Source organism: Heteronotia binoei, chromosome 10 (genome assembly GCF_032191835.1).
Source record: "Heteronotia binoei isolate CCM8104 ecotype False Entrance Well chromosome 10, APGP_CSIRO_Hbin_v1, whole genome shotgun sequence".
In the NCBI taxonomy this organism is placed as follows: Eukaryota; Metazoa; Chordata; class Lepidosauria; order Squamata; family Gekkonidae; genus Heteronotia; species Heteronotia binoei.
The window spans coordinates 99,891,425-99,910,657 of NC_083232.1; the positions used below are offsets into that span (position 1 = coordinate 99,891,425).

General features: G+C 48.6%; 1 protein-coding gene across 7 annotated transcripts in view; it reads right to left on the reverse strand.

Moving 5' to 3' along the window:
* The window catches only part of FHOD3 (formin homology 2 domain containing 3), a 407,856-nt gene that overhangs the window by 42,150 nt on the left and 346,473 nt on the right, over nucleotides 1-19,233 (reverse strand). For all 7 annotated transcript variants that reach the window (XM_060247836.1, XM_060247834.1, XM_060247833.1 and 4 more), the window contains 4 exons: nucleotides 10,803-10,961; nucleotides 8,987-9,169; nucleotides 4,415-4,534; nucleotides 2,516-2,677 (listed from right to left, as the gene is read on the reverse strand). In XM_060247836.1, coding sequence (XP_060103819.1) covers nucleotides 2,516-2,677; nucleotides 4,415-4,534; nucleotides 8,987-9,169; nucleotides 10,803-10,961 — 624 coding nt within the window. The remainder of the gene's footprint in view (nucleotides 1-2,515; nucleotides 2,678-4,414; nucleotides 4,535-8,986; nucleotides 9,170-10,802; nucleotides 10,962-19,233) is intronic.

The window sequence follows — 19,233 nt, forward strand, 5'->3', positions numbered from 1 at the left end:
GAGATGGGAGTCCATGGAGATCTGTGGGAGGAACAGAAAAAGGAGGGAATGATAGATTCATGTGCAGACTAGTTTTGCAATGGGGTGCAAAAATCACCTGTGGTAATATAAGAAATGGCTACTTTCACTTAGCTCACACTCAGATGCCAACAGATCACAGAATCTGTAGTTATGTATATATTTCTTCAACTCAAAAAACCAAAATTTAAAAAATCTGTCAGAATTTGGTTCCTTAGAAAACAGATGCAAACAATTTAGTTGTAGGTTAGAATGCCTGTTAAAGCAGCCCCGCGGCGCAGAGTGGTAAAGCAGCAGTACTGCAGTACTGTGGTCTGAACTCTCTGCTCACGACCTGAGTTTGATTCCGGCGGAAGCTGGGTTCAGGTAGCCAGCCCAAGGTTGACTTAGCCTTCCATCCTTCCGAGGTCGGCAAAATGAGGACCCAGCTTACTGGGCGGAAAAGTGTAAAAGACTGGGGAAGGCAATGGCAAACCACCCCGTAAAAAGTCTGCCGTGAAAACGTTGTGAAAGCAACGTCACCCCAGAGTTGGAAACGACTGGTGCTTGCACAGGGGACCTTTCCTTTCCTTAGAAAGCCAGTTACTGAAAAGGAATATATTCAGTTCTTATTTTCAGAAAAGAATACACTCAATTCTTTTTCTCAATAAGTTCACCTAGCAGGGAAAAACACTACACAAGGGAAACTCTCAGCCTCTATTGTTTAACTTCCTTGAAGTTTTTGCAAGATATATATGGGTCATATGGAGTCCAAGCTGTAATGTAACTCTCAATGAAATATTCATACTTTATTTATGCCAATTTTCCTTAAATAAGATTTCTCATACTTGGAGTCTGCCCTATTAAGCAGCCTGGAGGGCTTCCAGCTTCCAAATCGTTGATTTGTGGCAGCCAGGAGTCAGAGGGAATAGGGATTGCTACAATAATCCATTTCTGAGTTTGAAAACGCAGGGCCCCAGGCACTTTAGGAATGAACAGAGTTCATACTACACAAACTGAGACAGAATGGAAGGCAGACCGAGATAAACCTGGAAGAAGAACTCTCTCTTTTGCTTTAATTCGGACGCTCTGGGCCACCCCCCTCCCTTCAAGCCCAAACATATGAGCTCAGCCTCACACAAACACTTGGGCATCCAACTTTCACTCCTTGCACAGCTGCCTTACCAATTACCCTTGCAAAAGACCCATTGTTTGCCTTCAGCCATGACTTTCTCAGTTAGGTCCCCCTCTCAGTGTCCTCCCCCCAGAATACAACACATCTCTGCTGTCCTGACAATCCTTCCTTCTTGCCATCTGTACACACAATGTCCACTGCTCGGGCTGTCATGGCTGCTGCCGTCTCTGTTCCAGCACCTCCTTCTCTTAGTTAAAAAAATGGAGAAGTGGCCTTCCCTCTGGTGGCCGGTCATCTCATTATTAAGCAGTGTCCCAATCACAACAACGGCAACTCATGTGGCTGTCATACACAGGAAAGGAGGAATATTCCTTCTCGAAGATGGCTCTCTTTTCATTCCTGTTTTAAAAGCTGACAGTGTCAGATTTCTTCCCTCTAACACCACCCTGAGCAGGAAAGTTAATATAATCTGTGTAAAATTGAAGCAAAATGTTCTGAAAGGTGGGTGGACTTCGTGGTGAAATATTTTACACCCCAGATCATGGAGAAAGAGAAGAAGGAATGAGCATGACTCCCTCTCAAGCACAGAGACATCCAGAAGGACAATAGGTAGTCAGTGGTGGCCTACTGAAAGTCCTAGTTGCACCTAAGTGACAAGGGGCAAAGCAGACACAAATACAAATAGGAAAAGATGAAGAGTCTGCTGGGATGGGAACCAATAAAACCCCTGTGTGTGTGCTGAGGAAGCTCTTTGTTTCTCCAACTCCTGGAACTCATCAGGGATGACCCACTAGATACTGAAACCAAAGTAATGGATGATTTCTAACTTCCCACATGATGAGGGCTGCAGCCTAGGACTGGCATAAACACCTGGTTTCTTAAATGGAGAAGACCACCACTTGCCTTGGTGTCCTGCAGTGGGAGGACGGAGAGCTACCTTGAGGTGGGGGGAGGGGTTTACACAGAACTATGGCCACATGCAAAGTGGTCCCAATTCCTGGCCGGCACAGCACTTCTCACAGAACTATTTGTCCCATTAATTGCTTTATAATATTATTAAAGCTCTCTATAAGAGTGCATTGGCTTTGGTCTCAAGGAATGGTCTGCTTGTTAACAGGCCTTGATGAGAAAACCATTTGACAGAAAAATGAAGGAGGAAAAGGTGCCAGAAAAAAAAGTTCCTAGATCCTAAAAATTCCAAGGGAATGATATAAACAAAGCCATATTTCTAAGCGTTTGCTGTGCTTCTATAAAAGAGTAAAGAAAACAGGCAAGAAAGCAAAACTTGACTGTTTCACCGACACCATTTTTTCTCCTCACAGAGGCTGATAAAGATCTTGTCTGTCACAGAAAAAGGAAATTTCCTTGCGCTCAAAGACATACCTTGGCTGACCTAGTGATGGCCCCAATCTCAGAATAAAGGTCTGTACTGTCTGGGAATTTCTCCACCACTATTGTGCAGACATGATGTAGAAGAGACTGCTTATGCACCGTGTCCTTTACTTCTGGAACCTTCTCGAGGTAGCTCAGTTCAAAGGCTTTGGCCTGCATCAAGAGAAGGAAGGAAGGGGGGGAGGGTTATCATGAACTGTGCCCTGCTCTGAGCCAATTTTCTTTAGGAAAATTCCAACATAAGATGTGTGAGGAGGAGAAGAGAATTGTCTCAATAGGTTTCAGGCTGGGGAGGGGAAATACACTGTTTAAAAATCAGGAGATTTATCTCTCTTTTCGTTATGCTTAAGTTAGAAGTAATTTACCCAAAACTATCAGTTACAGGCAAGAATGAAATATACAAAGTGACAAAAGGTCCCTTCTGGGGGCTTCTTTGTGGATTAAGACACATTTTTCAAGAGAAAGTGAACATTTAAAAAAACCTCTTAAACAATTAAAGATCCTGATTATTAGGGTTTGTAGAATCTTTCGGGCTCAAGTGCCGTGTTCTACTGGAGAAAGTTTTTCTTCCAGACGTTTCGTTCTCAGCTGCGGAGAACATCCTCAGTGGTGTTGCAGCCGGAGCAGGCGCTCAGACCTTCTTGGCTGCTGTGCATTGAGTGGGATGCACCCCTCCCACTGCATGTGGCATTGTGATATTCCCTCTGTCCTTACAGACAGCCCTAACCCGGATGGGCCAGGTCAGCCCAGACTTGAAGAGCCTGCTTAGTACTTGGATGGGAAGTCCCGGGTAGCTACACCAAGGCAGGCCATGGCAAGCCACCCCTCAACGTCTCTTGCCATGAAAGCCCCATGAGGGGTTGCCATAAACTGGCTGCAACTTGATAGCCTGTGGAGGCTGTGATCACACACACTAAATAATCCACTTTCAGTCCACTTTCCAACTGGATTTTACTGTGTAAACGGGCAAAATCCAGTTGAAAAGTACACTGAAAACAGGTTGAAAGTGCATTATTTACGTGTGTGACCACAGCCAGAGACAACTGGGCAGAAACGTTCGGCACAAATGTGTGCAAGATGTGAAGACATCCACACAATCAGTTACTGGATCTTTATGTGTCTGTATTTCACCACAGTGTGACCAAGAAGCGGTTCCACAGGTTGCTGGGCATAGAGGGAAGTGACTGTGCAGAGAGACTTGGCTCTTGAGGGCTCCCACTACGCTCTGAGTGGCACAGTAATGGGGCCCCAGTTGGAAGTCAAACCAGAACCTTATGAACTGACACTACTACCAAGCCAGCCCAGCCTAAGCCAAGCCACACACCCCCCCCCCGGCCCCTTGCTGCTGCTGCTGCAGGAACTGCCTTGGGCTTGGCTGCTGCAGGCCTGGGAGGGGCTGCTGGGCACTGTGGCGTTACTGACAGCTGGGAGCGACCATCTAATCCAAGCAGCCACTCCGGTGGCTTGGCCTGAGAACCAGCCCTGGGCACAACCTGCACTCAGTCCTCAGCAGCAGGATTCTGCTCCCAGCACCCCAGTATGACCCAGGACACCATTTCACTTTCTGACATTCATACGAATAACTCCTATGTGGGAAAAAGTCAAAGCTTTTGCATTTAGTGCCAACACTGCTGGTATGTCCAAGGATGGTTTGATGTCCCAGGAACGAGCTGTGTGTGCTCACATGTGCCTTCCTCGCTTTCCTTACTTAGATTAGCATGAGCCACAAGTCTGACATCGCACTGCAATGGGCCAACTAGGGATTGTCTTTACTTGCCAAACCAGCCAGGAGTATGTAGCAGCTTCAATATGTGCAGGAGCACTGATTTGTCTAATTGCAACTACAGGTCAGAAACATGATAATCAAATAATGGTGGAGGAAAAGCTTACATTGGTTCCATTGAGGAAATTTCCAATAGCTAGCAGAGTAGAGAGGACAAATCCCAAGGTCTTATTGTTCCCCAGCTGGTCCATTCCTTCCTTCAAGTCCAAAAGGGGTTCTGCCACCTCCTGACATCAACAGAAAGAGAAGAAAAAGCTGAGCAGGTGCCCATTCAATGGTTTCTTCGCCACAAACATCTCCCAATCTGTGCTCTACTGAATGTGAAATGACTGGCACAGAGGGCTTCTCTCTCTCCAGCTTCTGATGGCTCTCAAAGGCATGGCGGCTTCCATCTGAACAGCAAACTGCAAACTCCAAGACATCCCAGTTCAATTACTCTTAATTCGAGCAAGATGCATGATATTTGAAGAAGATGAAAGCTTCTGGAAGTTATAATTCTAAAAGTGTTATTTAGCCTGATTTCCCCACTGTTCTGCACTTTATAAGATACCACTTCTGTGAATTGAAAAAGCACAATTTAGCTCCATGCCGCAGCCTTTACTAGAGTTCCATAAATTCATCCCAGTTGAGAATCAGGCTGGCAGAGTTTCCAAAAGCAGTCACCCAATACTGAAGCTCTCGCTAGTTTTCCCTGTATTCTCTTGCAGTACTGGAAAACAGAGAATAAAGATCACCTCCCGTAAAGCACAGTTGCTTTTGATTTACCAAGAGCCAACTCAATCTATTAACCTTCGGACACGGCAACAGGATGGCTGCAGAGCCCACCTCCTTCCCACCATCCAACAGATGACTGAGAGGCAGGGAGGGAAATGGGGGACCGAGGTCAGGAGCTCAGATTTTGGAAGCTAAGCAGGGAGGCCACCATGGAAGTCCAAGGTAGTTATGCAGAGGCAGGCAATTGCAAACCACCTCTCTTTGCCTCTGTCCTGATCTCAGGAGCTAAGCAGGGTCAGGCCTGCTTAGTACTTGGATGGAAGACCACCAAGGGACTCTAGCTGCAAAGGGCAAACCATCTCTGTCTCTTGCCTTGGAAACGCTACGGGGCCTCCACAAGTCAGCTGTAACTTGATGGCATATTCCACCACTGAACAGAGCTCTGCTCCAATGCAAGAGGAAGGAAAGAGATCTTGGCCCATCCAATCTCTGCATCAAGAACTCCCATCCCCACTCACCCGGAAACAGCCCTGTTGCAAACAATACGAGTGAGCCATGTGCAAAAACTTGCTTTCTAGAGAGAGCAAGGCTCTTTTGTGGGGGATGGGGAGAAAATACATCCCATGGCTCAGGGGTCCCCAACCTTTTTGAGCTTGTGGGCACCTTTGGAACGCTAACATAGTGTGGTGAGTGCAGCCACATAATGGCTACCAAAGGGGGTGGAGCCGCGACAAAATGGCTGCCACAGCTTTCCTTCAGTCACGCAGTGAAGCTCCTTGTGCTGTGGTGGCTACTAAAGCAAAAACAGAACTGTTTAAAAAATATGCGCAGCCAATCAAATCTCCAATGGCCAATTAGATGCCCTGCTGGGCAAATGCCCCACTTGGAGCCACCCACTGTCTCAAAATCCTTGAAGGGCACCAGGAAAGGTGTGAAGGGGTACTGCGGTGCCCGTGGGGTCCCCTGTCACAGGTAAATCCTGCTGGCTTGAAACACTGCTACCAGCAGATTGAAATATTTGCTACCAGTAGTCATAAAAACCCAGGTTCAAATGAAGTGCTAGTCTGAATTCTTTACCCACTTGAAAACAAAGCAGCCCTGGGAAAGAGGCGTCTGTGCAGACACACCCACCATCCAGTCCTTTCAAAACTGAAGCCTGCTCTCAACAAGATACTTTTTTTTTTAACCTGGGGGGAATCCCTCCTCTCTGCGCCCTGCTACCGAAGAAAACGCATTTTGAGGAGAGTGATTTTGACTTGAAAGAGGACCAGACAGGGGAAGGGCTGTGCGACTTCTTCTTCCCAGATTCCTGTCTTCCAGTCCGATTGGCAGCTCGCCCAGGCTGCTTGGGGTTAGAAAAACAAAACATGACAGAATTCTGCAGAAAGGGGCACTTGAACCATAATCCACTGTTCCAGATCTCCCTCTGAGAGGATCCTGCTTCCTAAGCAAATTTATAACTTTCACATATCAATCGGCAGCCTTTTCCTCTTTGAAAAAAGGCACATGCTGTCAGCACTAATGGTCTCTGGTTCCAACTGCAGTCTGTTGAACCACAAACTTATCTGCATGGCAGGGCCAGTTCTCCAGCCGTGGCAGCCACACTACTGCTTGTGGAGGGGTGGGGTGGGGTGGGCGAAAGGGTGCCAGGCTTTGGCAAGGGCCCAGCACACCCTCAGCTGTCAGGAGCACAGGGGGTGCCCGGCATCCCCTCCAGGGCCTGCGCTGCCACTGGCCTGCCTGGCCTTCTGCAGAGGCTTGGCTTGGATCAGGCCAGTGGAGACGCCGTCTGCTAGGAAAGGATGTGGAACGCCTGGCTTGATTTGGTGGTTTTCAAAACTACGTAAATTATCCAGGAGGCCAGGGCTTTTATTGTAGCCGGAACTCCTTTGCATATTATGCCACACACCCCTGATGTAGCCAATCCTCCTGGAGCCTACAGGGCTCTTAGTACAGGGCCTGCTGTCAGCTCCAGGAGGATTGGCTACACCAGGGGGTGTGGCCTAATATGCAAAGGAGTTTCTGCTACAAAAAAAAGCCCTGCAGGAGGTCATTTTTACACAGGTAATTAGGGTTCTGCCCTGACTTGGATGGCCCAGGCTAGTAAGATCTTGTCAGGTCTTGGAAGTCAAGCAGGGTCTGCCCTAGTGAGAATTTTATTTGTTATTATTTGTTATTAGATTTATATCCCGCTTTCCCCCACTAATGTGGGGCTCAGAGAAGATTCCAACATATAATAAATAGAACATATATAAGATTAAAATATATCCACTAAAAAAATTTCCAGCAATACAATTTCTATGATGACCCATACATTTACTGTACTGCTGCCCCAGGGAGAGATAGCAGTTCTGTATTGACAGAAGTTCCCCCAACCACAACTCCATCTTACAGGCCCAGTGGAATTGTACCAAATCCCACGGGGCTGCAACCTCAACTAGAAGTGCATTCCACCAAGTTGGAGCCAACACTGAAAAGGCTCTGTCTCTTGTCAACACCAGGCAAACACTCCTTGGTCCCAGGATTGTTAGTGTATTGTTATTAGAAAAGCGAAGTGCTCTTTGGGAGGTATGCCAGGAGAGGCAATCCCACAGATATGTTACTCAGAATATGTAGGGCTCTGAAGGTTGAAACAAAACCTTAAACTTGCTCCAGTACTCAATCTGGAGTCAGTGAAGCTGGCAGAGTGCCAGTTGGATATGTGCCACAATGGGGTCCCTGTCACTGCAATCAGGACCAGCTGAAGTTTCCAGGTCAGTCTCAAGGGTAGCTGTGCGTCGAGCGAGTTAGCAGAGCATAGCAGAGCCCTGATTGGTGGTGGAAAGGGCCATCAAGGACCATAGGAATATGTGCTCAGGATGGGAGTGGGGTGGGGATGAAGAAAAAGATGGTGTGTGGGTGGAGGAGGGGTTAACCTCCCCCTCATTCCATGGCCCAGATTCTATTTCGGCTCCCCTTGCAGGTTGCTGCTGTTATTTCAATTTCTGAATTGCCTATTCCCTGCTGGCACAAGGCTCGAGGCGATTTACAGCAATAAAGCGGTTTAAAACAGAACCAAGAACATTTCAGACGGCGGCAAACATTTGCAACCCCTCTCAGGACTGTGCTGTAGACTCGCAGGGGGGTGAGGAGTGGTCTGAAACGAGGATGGAGAACTGGCTATGAGGGAACCATTGCTGTCCTCAACCCAAAGCCTGGCAGAACATCTCCGCCTTACAGGCCCTGTGGAGCTGCATCAAGTCCTGCCGGGCTCTGTTGGCATTTGGCGGAGAGTTCCACCAGGTCTGAGTCAGGTCTGAAAAAGCTTTGGCTCTAGTTGAGGACAGCTGGATCTCTTTAGGGCCAGGGACCACCAGTGGGCTGTTCTCAGCAGAGTGTAGCGCTCTTCCGGGGACATGGCAGAAGAAGCAATCCTGAAGATATGACGGTCCCAGACCACTTAAGGCCTTAAAGGTTGAATATGACTGGGATTCCACTGGGGGCCAGTGTAGCTAGTGCAGCACCAGTTGCATATGTGCTGTCTGTGGTGTTCCCCTCAGGACCGATGCCACTGCATTCTGGGCTGACTGGAGCTTCCAGGTCAGACTCAAGGGCAGGCCAGCATAGCGCGAGTTACAGTAGTCTAGCCTGGAGGTGACCATTGCATGGGTTACAGTGGCTATGTCAGGGGACGACAGGAAAGGGGCCAGTTGCTTGGCTTGGTCTAGATGGACAAATGCCAGCCTAGAAATATTTGTAACCTCCATGGTCAAGGAGGCATCCGGGGTCATGCCCAGATTCTTCGCAGATGATGCCGCCACCAACAGCGTCCCATCAAGAGTGAGAAGTCTGTGTCTTACACCTAAAAAACTTGTGGGAGATCTGTTCATGGATCTAGTGATGTCGCATTTAGTTCGATGCTGTCCTAAACACACGGAAGTGACTAGAGGTTGCCTCCATTTCCCCAGTCACCAGGAAGAGATTACCTTTTCCACAAGCTCGTGATCCATTTTGAATGCCCACAACTGAAGTCGGGCCGAAAGTTCAGTGATGGAAGAAAGAGTCAGAAGGAACTGTTCAGCGCTGCCCAGAGGGATGTCGGGATTGGCCAGCTGAGCCTCCTGGATTTTCTGTTTTTCTTCTTCTGTGGGAATCATGGTGAGAATTTTCTACGAAGACAGAGAAAGGCCATGAAGAAGAAGAAGATATTGAAGATATTGGATTTATATCCCGCCCTCCACTCCGAAGAGTCTCAGAGCGGCTCACAATCTCCTTTACCTTCCTCCCCCACAACAGACACCCTGTGAGGTGGGTGGGGCTGAGAGGGCTCTCACAGCAGCTGCCCTTTCAAGGACAACCTCTGCCAGAGCTATGGCTGACCCAAGGCCATGTTAGCAGGTGCAAGTGGAGGAGTGGGGAATAAAACCCGGTTCTCCCAAATAAGAGTCCGCATACTTAACCACTACACCAAACTAGCTCTCCTCCAGATGGTGGCTGGAGACCTCCCGGAATTACAACTGGTCACCAGATGACAGCAAGAAAGGGCTGCTTGGGAGGACGAATGCTGTGGCCTTACACCACCCTGCTGTGGTCTTCAGGAACTTCCCAACTCAGAGCTGGCAAACCTACCCATGAATCACCCGACTGCACACACCTATTAAACAACCCAGGCACTATAATTTGGCTCCACTAGAGTTTTAAAGACATTTTTAGGAATTGCGGAAGGATTATCCACATCAAGTTTGGGCTTCTGAGATTACAAACTTTGGTCTCTCCAGGCTGAGCCTCACTTGCCACGACTCACTAGGAGTGAAGTGCTGGAGGACGCCTCTTTTCCTGTGCTCCCTGGAGGACTTTGTCCCAGCAATGGGTGCCCAGGACCTGGGATACACTTTGCAGCATTTGAGGCTGTGTGCGTGCACAGCCTCCACTGCACCACCTGCACATCCCACCACAAGGGGATGGAGAAGAGGAAGGACTGAACCCAGCCCAGTTCCCTCTTCAGCCCCTTGAATGGGTGACCATCAGCTACATTTACATCGTCCAAGATGCCTGAGATGCAAAGCTGTGCTGCACTCACTGTGCCAGGCTCACAGGAGACAGCGCAAAAAAGAGAGGCGCGTTTTTCTTTGCCTAAGGAACTGCATAATGCCTATATAGAGAGTATATCTGGAAATATTCTCTCTGCTGCAGTTTCCTTTTCAGTTTTATTATGCCTCTGAAAATATGCTCAGAGAAGGGGAGCTGGACTCCAACACATGCCTTTTTCCCCAACACGTTCGCTCTGTAATGTATTCAGGACTCAATGAGGACTCTCAAGGCCATCCAGCCTTGCCCTGGGCTCCATTTCTTTGCCCTGCTAGCATGGAATGTGACCCAGAAACCAGGAACTGCAGCTTGTTGTGGCTGGGCTGAAAGCTACACCTGCCCATATTCCCTTTCCAAAATCAGGAAGTGGCTCTCAGACTACAGGTAGGTTGTGGCTCTGATAAGGATGAAGACTTAAGAACACACAAACAGCTCAGCTGGAGCAGACCAAAAGTCCATTCTGGCTCACACAGCGGCCAACCAGTTCCTCTGGAGGGCCAACAATTACACATAAAGACTCTCCCCCGATGTTGCCTCCTGGCTCTGAGCTTACTGCTTCTGAACATGGAGGTCCTGTTTAGTTCCCATGGCAGACCTACTGACAGCCACCAATAGCTTTTCCTTTCCTTTCCTTTTAAAAGTTCTCCATGCTGTCGTATTTTCAGTTCCCTAATAAATGGAAATCATAATCTGCTCAGTGTTTTTTCTCAGTACCTCTATTCCTTCCTTATTTAAGGCATATTCATCAAAGTTCAAAATGGCAGTCTTAATTGTCCTAGGAGGGGGTAATACTGTCAGTCCAATATTAATGGCGTTGCTCCGTTTGGAATCCAGCACAATGATTTCTTGCCTCTTCCCGTCAGCAGCTGTTTTCTGAGAGAAAGGAGCGGAAAGAAACAAAAAGTGAGCTCTTTGATACAGTATGCCCATCGAACTCCACTCCCACAGCATGCAGTGCAGATATCGCTCTAGTGAAATGTGCAATTCAGTGGTGCAAACAACCCCTGCAAATATAACACACATAAGAGAAAGCCAGACTGAGGGGGTTGCAGTAGGGTGGTGGAAACGGAACCTCTACAGCTTCTGGAACTAGTCATTTCTATCTCTGGGACATACTCCCAATTCATTTCTCCCACACTCCCCCTGGCCCCAAAGTTATTGGTGAGAGTAAATCATTGTAAATCTTTGAGGGTACTTCTGCTGAAGTTCTGTGTTCTCATCCATAGTTCAATGGCAGAGCCTCTGCTTGGCATGCAGAAGGTCCAGGTTCAGCCCCCAGCATCTCCACTTAATAGGACCAGGCAACAGGTTATGTGAAAGACCTTTCTTCATGAGACCCTGGGGAGCTGTCACCAACCAGAGTAGACAATATTGAGCTTCACGGACCTGAGCCAGTCTAAGGCACTTTCAAAGAGATGGTGCTTGTTTGGAATCTGTTGTGCAGAAAATGTTCTTGCTGCCTTTTGGCCGGTGTTCCCTGTCCGAGTCTCTCATCCTTCCCCCAAAAGTACCCAACAGCAGAACATGCTTTATGGTGACAGGCACAGAATCCATCAGAAACTTTGGCCGTTTTCCCACTGACCTTACTCCGGAGTGACGTCCCTCTTCACCGCGCAGCGTCTGCGCGCATTTCCCACCAACTGCTGCGCACAACCAGGAAGTGCCGCGGCTTTTGTGTCGCAGATATAAACCGCTAAAAACCAGTTTACATCTGCGACGCAAAAGCCGCGGCTCTTCCTGGTTGTGCGCAGCAGTTGGTGGGAAATCCGCACAGACGCTGCGCGGTGAAGAGGGACGTCGCTCCGGAGTAAGGTCAGTGGGAAAACGGCCTTTAACTGTGCTGACTTGCTAAGCTTCTGAGCAAGAAGGTATCTCAGTCTCACTTTTATTCTCCCACCCACCTAACTACATCTGATCATTTCCTACTGTCAACACATTGCATGATTCTGATGGCCACTTGGTGTCACCGTCTGAGCTCTGCTCCCATCACTCCACATTTGAGAGCTGGTGTGGTGTAGCCTAACCTACCTCAAGGTCAGCCTAACCTACTTCACAACGTTGCTATGAGGATAAAATGGAAGGGAGGAGAATGACGTAAGCCACTTTGGGTTGCACTCAAGAGAAACGAGGCACATAAATAACTCCTTGCCATAATGTTGACTTGGGTCTGTGTGGTCCTTCTGAAAGAAGGCAAAGGCTGAATCAGCAGCAGATGGGCATTGCCAGAAGAGGTTGCTGCAAAACCCCAAGGAGGCGATCAGTTCTTCTTAGATATTCTATAGGTGCAAGGGGAACCAGTGGGGGCTTGCTGAAGATGGGCCCCCTCTCCTAACACACACCTCCTCTACCTCCTGCCCCCTTCAGCCTTGGAGCAGGCAAGGGCCTTGTCTAGCAGCCATCACTCTGGCCTGGAGGTTCAACCCGGGGAGGGCTCAGAGTACCCCCTTCAGCCTTCCAAACAGCACCCACCCACCCACACTGGTGACGGTATTGCTAGGCGGGTAAATAGTCAAGCTTGAGGCGTGAGGACCATGCAGATTAAAACCAACAGTTTTATTAAACAAGGGAGGAAGTCACCAACAGGGTGGGGCGGTAGCTCAGTGGTAGAGCATCTGCTTGGTAAGCAGAAGGTCCCAGGTTCAATCCCTTGCATCTCCAACTAAAAAGGGTCCAGGCAAGTAGGTGTAAAAAACCTCAGCTTCAGACCCTGGAGATCCACTGCCAGTCTGAGTAGACAATACTGACTTTGATGGACCGAGGGTCTGATTCAGTAGAAGGCAGCTTCATATGTTCATAACAGGCAAGGCCACCAGCTTTGAACAGGAACACCAACAGGGCAAAATTAACACACAAAGGAGCCAGCAAAAACAACAATGAGGTTTCCCAACATGGCTGCCTGGCTGGTCCCTGCTGGCCCTTCCCACTCTCCTCTCCTGCTGGCAGCAGCCTCCTTGCCCTTCAGCCCCCAGGAGGAGCCCCCTCCCCACTCTAAGGGGGCTTTAGAGTCCTTCTCTCACTGGTCTTCCCTTTTCCTTCAATTTCACCCCAGCCAAATCAGGAGGCCCAGAGGGTGCCTGGGAAATGTAGGCCTGTTGCAAACTTTACACCAGGTCTCAGAGGCTTCCTTGTGGCCTACTTACTGCTCATACTTGACAATGTATGCAACAGCTTGCCCACAGGGACTCCCGTCTTTGCTTACTCCCCAAAGAGCCTTTGAGGTGACTGCCAGAGGCCTGGAAACATCCAGAGGCTGCTAACCTCCAGGTGGGAGCTGGAGATCTCCCAGAATTATAGCTCATCTCCAGACTACATAGATTGCTTATTTAAAACATTTATATCACATCTTCTGGAAGAAAGGCTGCTTTGGAAGGTGGAATTTATGGCATTACACCGTACCGAGGTCCCTACCGTCCCTGAATCCCAGTTTCCTAGGCTCCACCCTCAAATCTTTTCAAATTAACCCTGAGCTGTTGGAAACCCTAGTAATTTATTCATGTTATGTCCACAGGCTCTGGAGCCCCCTTGCCCCACAGCCAAGAGGAACTGAGCCGTGGCTCACTGGCAGAGCAGCTGCTTGGCCTGCAGAAGGTCCCAGGTTCAATCCTCGACGTCCAGTTAAAAAGATCAAGTAATAGGTGATGTGAAAGACCTTCACCTGAGACCCTCAAGAGCTGCTGTGGTCTGAGCAGGCAATACTGACTTCGAAGGACCAAGGCAGCTTCAAGTGTTCTTATGACTCAGCTTTGCTGGACCTGGGGTTCCAGAACCCTCAACAAATTAAAGTCTATCCAAATACAAACCCAGGGAATGCCTTCAGGTCACTTGTCAGCCTTTGTTAGACCAGTCATCACCTTTTCTAGCTGTAGCGCGGGCACCATTTAACTCACAAAAGTTTGTACTCCAGAAAAATGTTTTGTTGTCTATGGTGTTTCTGGACTTGAATCTTGTCCTGTTATACATAGCACTCCTAAATCTTTGTTTGCTGTATCAGTGGGCTTTCATGCTCATCTCTCTTTCCTGTGCTCTCTTTTCCTCCCAACTTCTCATCAACTGTCCTTTTTTTTTTATTGAAGACATATGAAGCTGCCCTATACTGAATAAGACCCTTGGTCCATCAAAGTCAGTATTGTCTACTCAGATTGACAGCGGCTCTCCAGGGTCTCAAGCTGAGGTTTTTTACACTTATTTGCCTGGACCCTTTTTTGGGAGATGCCAGGGATTGAACCTGGGACCTTCTGCTTACCAAGCAGATGCTCTGCCACTGAGCCACCGTCCCTCCCTTGACCAGCAGTGGCTCTCCAGGGTCTCAAGCTGAGGTTTTTCACACCTATTTGCCTGGACCCTTTTTTGGAGATGCCAGGGATTGAACCTGGGACCTTCTGCTTACCAAGCAGATGCTCTACCACCAAGCCACCGTCCCTCCCCTGACCAGCAGTGGCTCTCCAGGGTCTCAAGCTGAGGTTTTTCACACCTATTTGCCTGGACCCTTTTTTGGAGATGCCAGGGATTGAACCTGGGACCTTCTGCTTACCAAGCAGATGCTCTACCACTGAGCCACCGTCCCTCCCCTGACCAGCAGTGGCTCTCCAGGGTCTCAAGCTGAGGTTTTTCACACCTATTTGCCTGGACCCTTTTTTGGAGATGCCAGGGATTGAACCTGGGACCTTCTGCTTACCAAGCAGATGCTCTACCACTGAGCCACCGTCCCTCCCCTGACCAGCAGTGGCTCTCCAGGGTCTCAAGCTGAGGTTTTTCACACCTATTTGCCTGGACCCTTTTTTGGAGATGCCAGGGATTGAACCTGGGACCTTCTGCTTACCAAGCAGATGCTCTACCACTGAGCCACCGTCCCTCACTGTCCTTTTCCAGTTCTCAAATCTTTGTTCTCTCAGCTTCCACCTTGGTTTCTTATCGTCTAGAACACAAGTTCTTTGGTAGGCCATTACTTCTGAGTGTGAGAAAGACTGTGAGGCTCAGAATAATGGTGAGTGATGGTGGAAAGTGCTGTCAAGTTGCAGTCGACTTACGGTGACCCCGGAGGGTTTTCAAGGCAAGAGATGTTCAGAGAGGTGGTTTGCCATTGCCGGCCTCTGTGTCACAAGCCTTGGTATTCAAACTAATAACCAAATACTAACCGAGGCTAAGGTGCAATTTTTTCGCACTTTCTACCACCCATCAGGAAGGGTACAGAAGGAGCCTTCTCTTGCTCCATTAAGGACAGTGTGCTAGACTGCTCTATTTCAAGGGGCAGTCAATGGAGGTAAACTATTCAGTCACATCTGGCTGTGGTTTTAATCTGTGCAGATTTACTCCCATGCACATTATTTTCATTTTGTTATGTTTTTGTGTCCCTGCAAACTGTGGTTGCATTTTTACCCACCCCGAGTCTAAGGAAATAATGTGAGATATAAATATTTTAAATAAATGAATTAAACAGAATGGCATGTGTAGGGTTTTTTTTTAAACCACTACAGCAGGGGTGTCAAACATGTGGCCCGGGGGCCAAATCAGGAACCTGGAGGGCTCCTATCAGGCCCCCAAGCAACTGGCTGTCATCTGCTGTGTTCGCCTTCTCTCTTGTTTCCTTCTGCATTACAGCTTGCTCACACAGGAGCTACAGAGCAAAGCCTCTATTTTGTCCATTGGCTGAGGCTCCTCCCTTAGGGAGGAAGAGCTTGCTTTGTCAGGCTCTCTCAATCACACAGCAGAGCTACTGAGCCAAACCTCTTTTTCTTCTACTGGCTGAGGCTCCTCCCTTTCCTGTTCCCCTGGGGAAGGAAGGGAAGAGCCAGAGCTTCCTTTGCCCAGTTCCCTGGATCCCATGGGAGAAATACAAAGAAAGCACCTTTAAGATCAACGAGTGCTAATGTTTTAAGCATGTTTTATTTTAAGGTTTTTTTAAAAAAATTCTTTGTGTTTGTTTATGTCCTTTATACAGCTCATATCTCATCTACCTGATCTTAAATAGGTACATCCACGGCTCGGCCCAACCTGGCCTGGCCTGACAAGGTCTCATTTATGTCTGATCCGGCCCTCATAACAAATAAGTTCGACACCCCAGCGCTACAGCATTCAGTCACCAAAGCCTTCACCAGGCTGCTTTCAACTCGGGGGAGGAAGGGGCTCTCTTCAGCCACAAAAACAAAAGGAATACAGAAATTGCACAGTGTTGCTTGCCCTGACCTGGATGGCCCAGGCTGGCGTCTCTTGCCTTGAAAGCCCTGCAGCCTCCGCAACGTGGCAGCACTTCCCCCCACCCCCACTGCAGAATGAGTGCTGCTTCCGAAAGAGAATCTCATCCCTCGTCTGCTAAAAAAAATCTTGCAATAGTCCAGCTACTGCCTCCCCCCGCCCCAGCCACTATTACAAGTTGCCTTCTGAATATGTTTTGTTCTACTGCTAACAAAGAATACCTGGAGATCCAAGCATAGGGAAGCGATGATCATAGGTATGTGATGCAAAAATCCCAGTTAAGACATAGAAAGAGAAGTCAACCTGGTTGTGGATGGATTAGGGTTGCCAATTCTGGGCTGGGAAATTCCTGGAGATTTTAGGGATGCAGCCTGGGGACGGCACAGTTTGGGGGTGGGCAGTTGGGTTGCCCACTCGGGGCTGGGGAATTCCTGGAGATTTGGGAGTGTCATCTGGGGAAGGCAGAGTTTGGGGAGGGGAGGGACCTCGGCGGCAGGGCCAGGGCCTTCTTGGTTCTGGCCCCCACCTGGTGGAACTCTCTGCCAAATACCATCAGCACCCTGCAGGACCTTATGCAATTCCACAAGGCCTGTAAGAGATAGAATCATAGAGTTGGAAGGGACCTCCAGGGTCATCTAGTCCAACCCCCTGCACAATGCAGGAAACCCACAAATACCTACCCCAAATTCACAGGATCTTCATCTAGCCTCTGTTTAAAAACCTCCAAGGAAGGAGAGCCCACCACCTTCCGAGGAAGCCTGTTCCACTGAGGAATTGCTCTAATGGTCAGGAAGTTCTTCCTAATGTTGAGCAGGAAACTCTTCTGATTTAATTCCAACCCATTGGTTCTGGTCCTACCTTCTGGGGCCACAGAAAACAATTCCACACCATCCTCTGTCTGACAGCCCTTCAAGTACTTGAACATGGTGATCCTATCACCTCTCAGCCGCCTCCTCTCCAGGCTTAACATCCCCAGTTCCTTCAACCTTTCTTCATAGGACTTGGTAGATGTTCTGCCAGGACTTTGGCTGAGGACATCTTGGCTGCCATCCTGCTCTACTCCCTATATTTATTTTGCCTCCCCCCACCCCTTCCCACCTACAAAGTAGCCAGCAGTCTGAATTGGGATTAATTATCGCCATCTGATTTCAAAATGCATTATTAAGCTATTAGTTGTTTTAAATTTATGTATGTTTTGCTGATATTGTACATTGCTCAGAGCCCTGCAACAGGCCATCTATAAATTCAATGAAGAAGAAGAGACCTGCAACAAAATGTTGCCTCCTTGTGTTGTGGCTCATGCCAGGGGATGTGGGGCTTCAAACCAGGGTCTTCCATTCTATAACCACTAGTGGCAGGAAGTGCTGGCAAGTCACATGTAACTAATGTGGGTTTTAAAGGCAACAGACGAACAGAGCTGCTTTGCCAATACTGCCCTTTACAAAGGAACCCTGGAGTTTGTTGGTGGGATGCCATCCAAGTACTAGCAAAGGCTGCCCTGATCCAGATGGGCTTTTCATGCTTCTCCCCCTCCCTCTCTCCATAGAAAAATTACTCCATGTAAAAGTTGGGGGGGAGGGGCAAACATTTAGCCTCACTGCTGGGGGGAGGGGTGAGAGAGGAGAGAGTTTCCCCAGAAATGCACCAGGGCGGTGGGGAGGGACGGTGGCTCAGTGGTAGAGCATCTGCTTGGGAAGCAGAAGGTCCCAGGTTCAATCCCCGGCATCTCCAACTCAAAAGGGTCCAGGCAAATAGGCATGAAAAACCTCAGCTTGAGACCCTGGAGAGCCACTGCCAGTCAGAGTAGACAAGACTGACTTTATGGAAGGGTGGTGGCTCAGTGGCAGAGCATCTGCTTGGGAAGCAGAAGGTCCCAGGTTCAATCCCCGGCATCTCCAACTAAAAAGGGTCCAGGCAAGGAGGCGTGGAAAACCTCAACTTGAGACCCTGGAGAGCCACTGCCAGTCTGAGTAGACAAGACTGACTTTGATGGACCGTGGGTCTGATTCAGTAGAAGGCAGCTTCATATGTTCATAGGGCTCCCCACCTGCCTGTTTCCTCTGCCTAAATGTGTTTAGGCTTTTGAAAGGTAAGGCGATGTTTCCCCTTCACTTCTCCCTCCGGCTTGGTTCTCTCGCTGGCCTTTGGACAGCTCCTGCTTCGGGAATCCCAACCGGTATCCGTTGTGGCAGCCAGGGTGGGCTCTGCGGGTCTCCGTGAGGCAGGTGCCATTCTTCGGTGGTCCCCCAAGGTTTCACGGCATTGTCTGTCTTAGGCCATGCCCTGATGACCTCACATAGGGGTTGGGAATTAGATATACAGAAATGATGATGATGATGATTATATAATCCTATAGAATCCACCTTTCAAAGCAGCTGTTTCTTCCAAGGGAACTGATCTCTGTGGTCTGGAATTCAGCTGCAGTTCCAGATCCCCAGGCAACCTTGTGGAGATTGGCAGGGTATAAATGCCATAAAAAAGCAACCATAAACGATTCTTGGAAGAGCCCATTAGCTTTTCTTGAAATCTCTCACTGTTTTAGCCAGGCAAGGGCCTCTCAATTGACTTTGCACTTTCATTTCAGGCAAAATTGGGTGGCAACTCTAATGTAAAGTCCCCATTCTGTGAGTTGCAGCCATTGCCTCATGGCAACCCGGATGCCCAAGGGAGAACTTTCCATGCTCATCCAAGCCTTAACAACCACCAACAGCTGCCCAACATGAAAACAACGTCTTCACAGACATGGAAAATGTCTACCACGTGCAACAATTGTTTGGCTTCCACTTTAAGCCTCTGTCCTTCCTCTCCTCTTCCATGGGCTTTGCATTAGCGCACGAATATCTCACAGGCCAATAAAAGATAAATTAGGATGCAGGAGGTAAGAACGATTATCCTGCTTAACCAGTAAAGCAGAATATCTATTGACTACAGATTGAAACAGCAAACAGATTAA